Here is a 9,689-nt window from a genome sequence, read left to right as displayed (position 1 = left end):
GGTGAACTACAGGCGTGCAGTAGGAGAAATAACATTGTATTTACTTTCTGCACTCACGCCACAAAGAGAGTCAATTGTTGTGTGCAAAATCTCATTTAGACAAGCCACAGTCATTTTGGAACAAAGTGCTTTGGACTGATGAGAAAAAAAACAAGTTATTTGGTCATAACAACAAAGTGCTTTGCATGGCGGAAGAACAACAACTGCTACCTACTGTCAAATTTGGTGGAGGTTCCATTATACTGTGGGGCTGTGTGGTTAGTTCAGGGACTGGGGCCCTTGTTAAAGTCGAGGGTCGGATGAATTTAACCCAATATCAACAAATTCTTCAGGATAATATTGAAGCATCGGTCATAAAGTTGATGTTACGCAGGGGTTGGATATTCCAACAAGACAATGACCCTAAACACACTTCAAAATCGACGTCATTTATGCAGAGGGAGAAGTACAATATTCTGGAATGGCCGTCACTTGAATATCATCGAAAAACGATGGGATAATTTGAAGCAGGCTGTCCATGCTCGGCAGCCATCAAATTTAACTGAACAGGAGAGATGAGAGTATGGACAAATGGTCAAAAATATCGCCATCCAGACACTCATCAAAGGCTATAGGAGGCATCTAGAGGCTGTTACATTTGCAAAAGGAGACTCAATTAAGTATTGATGTAATATCTCTGTTGGGGTGCCCAACTTTATGTACCTGTCTAATTTTGTTTTGATGTATATTGCATATTTTTTGTTAATCCAATAAACTTTATGTCACTGCTGAAATACTACTGTTTCCATAAGTCATGTTATATATGAAAAGGAAGTTGCTACTTTGAAAGCTCAGCCAATGATAAACAAAACTCCAAAGAATTAAGAGGGGGTTCCCAAACTTTTTCATATGACTGTATATACTTGTGTTTAAAGAAACCAATGATACCAACTGCTGAAATATAAACTGTAGCAGATAGGCCTTCAAAACAGCTTGAGGTTCAGTGAAAGGGGTTATCCACCTTTACATTAACATTTAGCCTGATGTAGAGTTATATTCTGGGAAGATTTTTAATTGGTTTAATGTTTTTTATTGTTTTTGGTTTTAGCAGCTCTCCAGTTTGCAGTTTCTGCTATCTAGTTGCTAGGTTCCAAATTACCCTAGCGACTATGCATTGATTTGAATAAAAGGCTGGAATATGAATAGGAGTGGCCTCAATAGAAAGAGGAGTAATAAAAAGTAGCAATAACAATACACTTGTAGCCTTCAGTGACCCCCAATTGAAAGCTGAAAATATTCAGAAGAAAAAGGTGAATAATTTAGAAACTATAAAAAAAAAAAAGTAGAGTTAGCCATTCTATAACATACTAAAAGATTAGAGCCATCTAAAACTGGCTATACAGAGGCAGATAAAAGTTGCTGCCAGGCTGGCAGTCAGCAGCTTATTTTTCAGGGCCCTCACCGTAATTCAAAAACAACTATAAATACAAATTAAAGCAAACTTGAATATAGGTTTCTTCAGGACATGAAACCAGGGAAAATATTTCAACATCTTTCTGGGGTTGGTGTGACAACAGGGTCTGGCCATACAGCATAAAAGACGTGAGTGCAAACAACAGGCATAAGAACAGAGCAACAGGCTCAATTACAAAAAAATAGGCAAAATTATATTTTTTCTTATGGTTTGAAACAGTCCCCTTGGAATTTGCTTGTAGAAACTTTAGAATGCAGAAATTAGGATAATATGGATTTTTTATGCATTTCAGACGCCAGTTTCAGTGCACCTAAGCACATCTTGGAGAAATGCAGCAAAAGCAGGGGGTGGAAAAGAGAACATGGAAGAAAAAGAATCCAAACATCTTTTCAGACATAACCGCAAGTTTTCAGGAGGTAAGACATGAGCCTCCCCATACCTGTCCAAATTACCTCACAAAGAGGGATTTATGGGTTAGTTAAAAACTCCAGCACATCAGAACTATTCAGGCCTGTTGTAAGAATACACATCCATATATAACGTTTCATAGACAGGTGATAACTTTGTTATACATTTAGGTGGCAGGAAAGGAATGCTATCAGCTCATCCAGTCCTTCATAGGGATGAATTATATTTCTTAAACACTTACCAAGAAACAAATGGCTTCCACAAATGTCCCTCAGAGGAGAGCTACGGTATGTTGGGGCCACTACAGTTAGAAGCACCAAAAGAGGAGATAGTAATTCCTTCAGGTCCACATCAAAGTGACTTTCTGAAACAAAACAAAGACTTTGCAAATGCAAACGGTAGTCCTAAAATACAGAGTCTACTATTTTTTTTTTTTACCCAATTCTAGACAAACCTCGGGTAGGGGAAAAAAAACCCAAAGCCACGTACTCAATAGTGACCAAAAGTTACTGAAATTTATATTGTTGAAAAAAACCCCAAAGGACAAGGGGTCAGTAAATGAGACCTTGAGTAGCTTTATCCTTCTTTTTTTCATTCCTTCTATTTCCAAGAAGATAAAATTCTCAACTAGCAAGCTTCCAGTAAATACCAGTATTTGAGTTACGGGATAATTCTTTTTGTAGTTTGATGTGCCCTTTTGGTTGTGGGGGCTGTAGCCTATTAACTTTGGCCATATTTGATTGGCTAACCATAATAAATTCAGTCCAGTAAATACTGTCCCCAAAATAATCAATTTCTTCAAGTATGACTCATGACCATAATACACAATAAGATGTTCTAAATGAATAAGCACACAAAAGAAACCAACAACGCATTTGAGTCTGCAAATTTTCAAGAGTGGTTCTGATTCCAAATTTAAAATCGCGGGAATTTTTTTTTTCACGCCGATTTTATTTATTTTTTTAAATTTGCCTGTTTTGGATTTTTTTTTCTTTTTCGTTAACCACTGAACCATGTCTCTCTTTCTTTATTGCAAGGTGAGCATGCTCTTAGAAATTCAGCTTGTAAATCAATAAAACAAAACAAAAAAAAAACATTACATTGGATGATTTAAAGTGTATAAACAGTTAGAAATTCAACAATATTGTCTATCATTCTATAACACAAGTTCACCATATTGTAAAAACTATAATACAAATGTGCTGTACAACAGGAGAAACAAAACCCTAGTCAAATGAACCTGTACGGAATCTCGATGTTGCCCCTTTTAGTGAATCTATGGTGTGTATGGTTAGAATTATGGGGAAAAAAAGGTATCCATAAATAAAATATAAGGCCTTGATTATTTGAATGCATTCACCCTGATGGATATACATGTATAACTGAAGAGAACTGCTTAGACAGCTGGGGTTTGCCTTTGTCATCAGCATGGCTACAGATTAATTTTTCCTTATAGTTACTATAGTTCTTTGCAAAATAACCATTCACATGAACTAAAATGATAGTTGAACAGTGCATTTATATCTAAGGCACTCCAAGAGAGGTCAAATTGTTGGCCAGATTTATGAACTAGTAATGCTCTACACCAGACCTTTACTCCAGTGGGATCTTTCTTCAACTCGCAAGTGCCATATGGTTTTATTATCATCAGTGATAAGGAGTCAAGGAGTCTTATTATAAACAATGGTGGGTAGAAATCCAGTGGGTAAAGTAAGCGTCACTTCTACGTTCAAGCCAAACCCAGTATTCTTAGTACTTCTTGAAGGATTCAGCAAAATCTTAATGATTCGGCCAAACCAAATGTGAACCCTTATAATGACTTGGCTTTCTAAGCTCTCGACCATTCAAAGGGACACATTTTTTGTTCAGATTTTATGCACAAATTAGAACTTGGATTTAGTATGGATAAATATTTTGTGGAATTATTCTTTTGCATTGGGCTTGGCTCATTTATCAACACTGGGCAAATTTGGCCATGCCCAGTAACACAAAGCAACCAATCAGTGAGTGGCTTCCCCCCCACTACCAGCTGCAGGTAGAACAATGAATGCAACAATTTGACTGGTTGTCATGGGTGACTGCTCATGGGCAAATTTGGCCAGAACTGTTAAATGATCTGCATCCCTTATCATCACCAGCAACCTTTTTGCATTACAGCTTCAAATAATCTAGAAATCATTGTTAAAAACCCTTATTCCAGATTCCTAAAAGACATGAAGGTTTGTTATATGGATATAAATGATCTAACATCTGCAGAAATGTGTAAATTGAAAAGAAACTGTTTCAAACTGCAGTGAACTATATTTTGCAGTTGGTCGTTAATTATCCCCATCTGCTGTACTGGCAGCTGTAGAAGACAATTCCAGCAAACAGTTGAATGAATATTCAACGAGTTTTACATGTTAAAAAGGTCAGTAAAAAGGAAAGCAAACAAACTCCGACATAGTTAAGTTCTATGAGGAACGCCGTACATGTTACTGTAAGAACGGTCAGGGTAAGCTTTTGTAGCTCTGGGCTCCATCTCTGCTGTGGCCATTAATAGTTCACACCAACAAAATTCTTTCAGTCCCATCCCACAATTGATACAAAAATAAGACATTTGAGGGCATTTAGATAATGGCAGAAAGGAGAGAATTATGTACAAAATTATACATTTCAAGAAAACATCTGTACATTATATATAAATTCTTTCCCCCACCCACCCCAAAATAGAAAGCATTTAAGTGAGCACACCATATCTAAGGAGGTGTTGTAACTCAACACATAAGCAGAATGATTTGAACAGGAATAGACCATGTTTGGCCTCCCAGCTCTCATATAGCCATTAGCTGGCAAAGATGGTTTGCCTATGCATTGCCGCTGGAATTCTGAATGTTGCAAAACCCTGGTGAATGTCTTTTCTACAAATGATGGTATGTTTGATTTGTATTAGACTGGGAATTTATTTACTGTGCATTTACCCTGGGAGCTTCATGACAGGGGAATTTCATCAAGCACGGTGAATTGGTGATTTACCAACCCTGAATGTTCACCTAGCCAGGAAGGTGGCTTTTTTAACCTGAATCTTGCAACTGGTAGAAGATAAACTTACATCTGGATCACTACTCATTAGCTCATTGACATTTTGCTTAGGAAACGGATATCATTGGCAAACAGACATTCAGGGCGAGTTTTTTAACAAGGCAGGTGTTTCAGGACATCTTGTTCAAAGACTCCAGTTTGCACACCAACATTTGCTTGCCCCAACCTACAGCTCATAAGACTGTTAAAAGTAAACATATCATTATTATAACCCCCAAGTATGCTTCACCTCCCTGCTACATACATAGACTGCACTTTGGCTCTTCACAGGACAATGCAAGATATTATTAATGAACAAGTGAGGACATTGTTAAAGATAACCTTACTCTTAAAGGGATACTGTCATGGGAAAAAACATTTTTTTTTCCAAAATGAATCAGTTAATAGTGCTGCTCCAGCAGAATTCTGCACTGAAATCCATTTCTCAAAAGAGCAAACAGATTTTTTTATATTCAATTTTGAAATCTGACATGGGGCTAGAAATATTGTCAATTTCCCAGCTGCCCCAAGTCATGTGACTTGTGCTCTGATAAACTTCAATCACTCTTTACTGCTGTACTGCAAGTTGGAGTGATATCACCCCCTCCCTCCCCCCCCCCAGCAGCCAAACAAAAGAACAATGGGACGGTAACCAGATTGCAGCTCCCTAACACAAGATAACAGCTGCCTGGTAGATCTAAGAACAAGACTCAATAGTAAAAACCCATGTCCCACTGAGACACATTCAGTTACATGGAGAAGGAAAAACAGTAGCCTGCCATAAAGCATTTCTCTCCTAAAGTGCAGGCACAAGTCACATGACCAGGGGCAGCTGGGAAATTGACAAAATGTCTAGCCCCATGTCAGATTTCAAAATTGAATATAAAAAAATCTGTTTGCTCTTTTGAGAAATGGATTTCAGTGCAGAATTCTGCTGGAGTAGCACTATTAACTGATGCGTTTTGAAAAAAAATGTTTTCCGATGACAGGATCCCTTTAACTAGTGCCTTCTTACTTGGCACCTGGGATTTTAGAGGAAAGTCCTGAAGAATTCCGGTCTTATAACAAGAACAAAAATGTGCTGCATAAACAGTTTGCTTGATGGTTAAAGATGGTGGATCGCTAAGTATGGAAAAATTTAGTATAGGGATAAAAGTGCAGGGTGGGTTGGGATAAAGCAAACATAGGAACCAAACTAGGAGCCACTGCTGCTAAATGGGGGAATTTAGATGCCAGTAATACACCGACAGCAGCCGGGTATAAAGCAGGAACTGATGCGATAAATGAAGCCTGTGATATGTAACCATCCACTATAAAACAACCGCAAGCTGGAATGATGAACTGCCATTTTGCAATTGTTTACTTCAACGTATGTTTTTTATTATATTATTAACTTTGGATATAAACTTAAATTTAAATATTGCATCAGTGTTAACATTATGTTATTGCTGGTGGGATGCGCTAAATTGTAATTGCTTTATCAAATGTGATTTTTAAGTTCAGCTACATGCATGGATGTGTTAGGCAGAATTAAAATAACTTGCCATGTTAATGTAGACACCTCAATAGTTGGCTTATAGGAATAATGGTGTTATGGATTTATTTATGATGAGAAAGGCAGTCTTAATCATGGGGGATGCAGGTTTGCTAGGCACCCCCATGTAATTACAATCATTAACCTCAGACCTTGGCCCTCTGTGCTGAAAACTGTACCAGCCCAGGGTACAAAGGTAGAGAGCAATATGCCACTATCTTGGTTTTGGTCCCTGCAAGACTCAGTGCTCCCCTGTACATTGCACATGTGAATATACTCGCTAACAAATTGCCACTCCCCAGTGATTAAGCCTTTTTCTTCTCCTTAAAGAAGCCAGTGAATCTATAATTAATTTATTGATTAAATGTTTTGCATATAAAATATTCAATTCATTTAATTTTCTAAAACAGCAATTTCACAGAAATTACTATTTCCTGGTGCAGGTCTGAACTGATGTTTTTAAGGCACTAGTTTAAGTAAGGGTCCTTTAACCTTCTTGTTTCAGGTTTGGTGATTATTCTGCAGTAATTTTACGGTGTACACTTTTTTTTTTATCTGTGGCTCCATGTGTTGCCAGCAAACCCCAAAGCAAAGACTCTACAGCACCATCACAATGGCATTTTTGTACCAGTAGCAGTGATTTTGTGTTTGCCAGCATGTAAAAAGTTTTAATTATACTCCCCATATTTCACCGCTCATTGCCATTCAGGCTGTTGTTATTTGGTACCCATTGCAATAAAGTAATGTAAGATGTCAGAGAATGACTTTAGGAGGTATGTTTTGCAGCTACAAAATACATGTAGTATGGCATGCCGTCTATCAAAATAACTGCTTTTGGATCTGTAAGCCCCGACATGGAACTGTAATGCCTAAACAGCTTTGCCATAAAGCAGTTTATAACAAGGCATTGGATTGCTTAAATAAAGTTGCTAGCTTCATCTGGTCTGAGAGGAGGACAAATGAAGGCCTTGTGATGGGGTCACAAATACAGAATTCAGCAGTTTTCGCAACAGAGGCACAAGCTTGGATAAAGACACAACCTTTCATACTACAACCGAAAACGAATATAAGGAACAAAAACATTGCACCATTCTGCTTTAAATCATTTAGCTGCCGAGGGAAGGATAAATTTAAAATATAAAACTTTAAACCTCCGCCACTTCTTATCACTATTGCTTCTTCAGCAGTTCAACTGAAACCTCAAAATATTTCCAACAGGGGCTCACTTAAGAATTTTTATGGGAAACTCCAAAAAAACAAAACAAAACCACTACATAAAACAATCTAGGAACTCAAAAATAATTAAGAAATACTGGTACATCAAATAAGTATGGGAGAGCACCCCAGTGGCTAAAGGGTGCTTGTTTCAAACACTTTAGCTACTGGGTGTCTGTTAGCGAAGGTGGAGCATAGCATCATTTGTTTTTGTTTTTTTTATTTAAAGAAATAACCCTATGCATTTTAAATACCTTCAAAAAATAGTCTTAGTCTACATTCTTCACCATGTTAAAAAAAAGGAAAGTCTCTTGCCTTTGGCATTCATAGAAAATTATCACAATCCAAACAATATGGTTTAAACAGTTTCATGTATTTTCTTCTTGTGCTATGGCGGGGCCAAACAAAAGCAAAATAAGGAAAGAAATCTGGCTCATTTGGACCTCCCCTTGCTTATTTTTCCTTTTTCTTTGCTCATTGCGGTAAAAAGTAAATACTCTAAAATGTAATTCCTATATATATATATATATGTACAGTCATATCAGAACTTTCATCTCCTCCATGAACGGGATTCATCTTCATCTTCGTCTTCATCTTCTTCATCATCATGAAGAAATGGGTCTGGCGTCTCAGCTTCCTATAAACGAAAAGCTGTATTTAAGGGAGACGCTTCACAAAGTCAATCATAATGTGGTAATTCAGTATCTGGCACAACCATCATTTTTAAAGGGGTCCTTCACTCGTGTTTCATATTTATTCTGCATAATGCATAATGAATGGGAGGGTCATTCTAAGCAACTCTCCAATATGCATTTTCCAGTCATTTTAAAACAATTGGTAAATGTATCTGCATATGAAATCGGTGCTTATCTTTTCCATTCTCTAACAATGTTAACAGGAATCAGTTTCAGGAGTCAAAGCCAGGAGTGCAGAGAATGCACTTTTGAACATGTTTTTTCTTTCTTTTACTTTAGTAGTGCAACCTGCTTTTGGAACTGCAGCAGTAACAGCTGCTTGTGGCCTACAATGGGTTAAATAACTCCAATCGTAGTGTTCACATTAGCAGTAAGATGAGGGATAACTACTTACCTCCTCCTTGGTCTCTTCCTCTTCAGTCTCGGCTGAAATGGAGGGAGTTTTCGGTTTATGCCAAGATACTTGTAACTTTCGACCTTTAAACTTTGAGCCTTGGTTAGCAGCCTGGTGTGGAAAAACAGCACAAGACATGGAGAGCAATGTAAGATTTCCCTCATAAATACAGAAGGCAGAATGCTTCAGTGCTATGCTCACTGGAAGGTTATTTCTCATTTGATTTGCTGCGGACTTATAGACAACAACACTTAAATCTTGTACATTCACTACATTGTTTACAAGCTCTATCAGCTGCACTTTCCTGGATTGAGGTTTTAAGGTGCAGAGATTAACTTTTAGTTATCATATTCAGACCTGGATAAAGGTTGTATAAATTATAAAGGCTCTTTAAGGCTTGAGACAAATATAGTGCTTTCATGGATATCAGCATAGTAAGGGCGTTACAGAAGCCCAACACACCATCCAATGCAGTGCATATAATCACCTTAACAAGGGCCAGGCAGAAGCATTTCAATGACTGCTTAACTAATGATAACGAGCTATCATTATGGATGCATAGAAATCCGAAAATACAATTTATTCTAAGTAAACAGATATGAATTGTTTGGGGCTCAGATTATTATCAATGTATACGTTAAACGTTGCTATAAATACCATTACAACATGGATATGTAGTAAAGGTAAATATCCTTCCGTGCTCTTTTACCAAATAAGACAAGGTATTTAAAAATGCAAAATATACTATTGTTTCATGATTATGAATGGCATGGTTTTAAAAGTGGAGATATTTTCAGTTTTAGATTCTTGTTTGTAGGGAGGTTTAGAAGAGTCCTGAAGCTAAAAATGTAATAAATGAAGAAAATAAAATGATGGTGTGGTGGTATGTTTCCCAAGAAACTACCAGGATCTCAAGAGAATTCCCTTGAC

The 9,689-nt window shown here is 37.2% G+C and overlaps 1 protein-coding gene across 2 annotated transcripts in view; it reads right to left on the bottom strand.

Moving 5' to 3' along the window:
• Positions 1-7,560: 7,560 nt before the first annotated feature.
• Positions 7,561-9,689, bottom strand: part of rbm27.L (RNA binding motif protein 27 L homeolog) — a 38,420-nt gene continuing 36,291 nt past the window's right edge. For both annotated transcript variants that reach the window (XM_018252144.2, XM_018252145.2), the window contains 2 exons: positions 8,760-8,870; positions 7,561-8,307 (listed from right to left, as the gene is read on the bottom strand). In XM_018252144.2, the coding sequence (XP_018107633.1) occupies positions 8,221-8,307; positions 8,760-8,870 (198 nt within the window). In that variant the 3' untranslated portion in view covers positions 7,561-8,220. The remainder of the gene's footprint in view (positions 8,308-8,759; positions 8,871-9,689) is intronic.

Source organism: Xenopus laevis, chromosome 3L, assembly GCF_017654675.1.
Source record: "Xenopus laevis strain J_2021 chromosome 3L, Xenopus_laevis_v10.1, whole genome shotgun sequence".
In the NCBI taxonomy this organism is placed as follows: domain Eukaryota; kingdom Metazoa; phylum Chordata; class Amphibia; order Anura; family Pipidae; genus Xenopus; species Xenopus laevis.
Note: the sequence above shows the minus strand (reverse complement) of the source record. Positions and strands in the feature narration are given on the sequence as shown.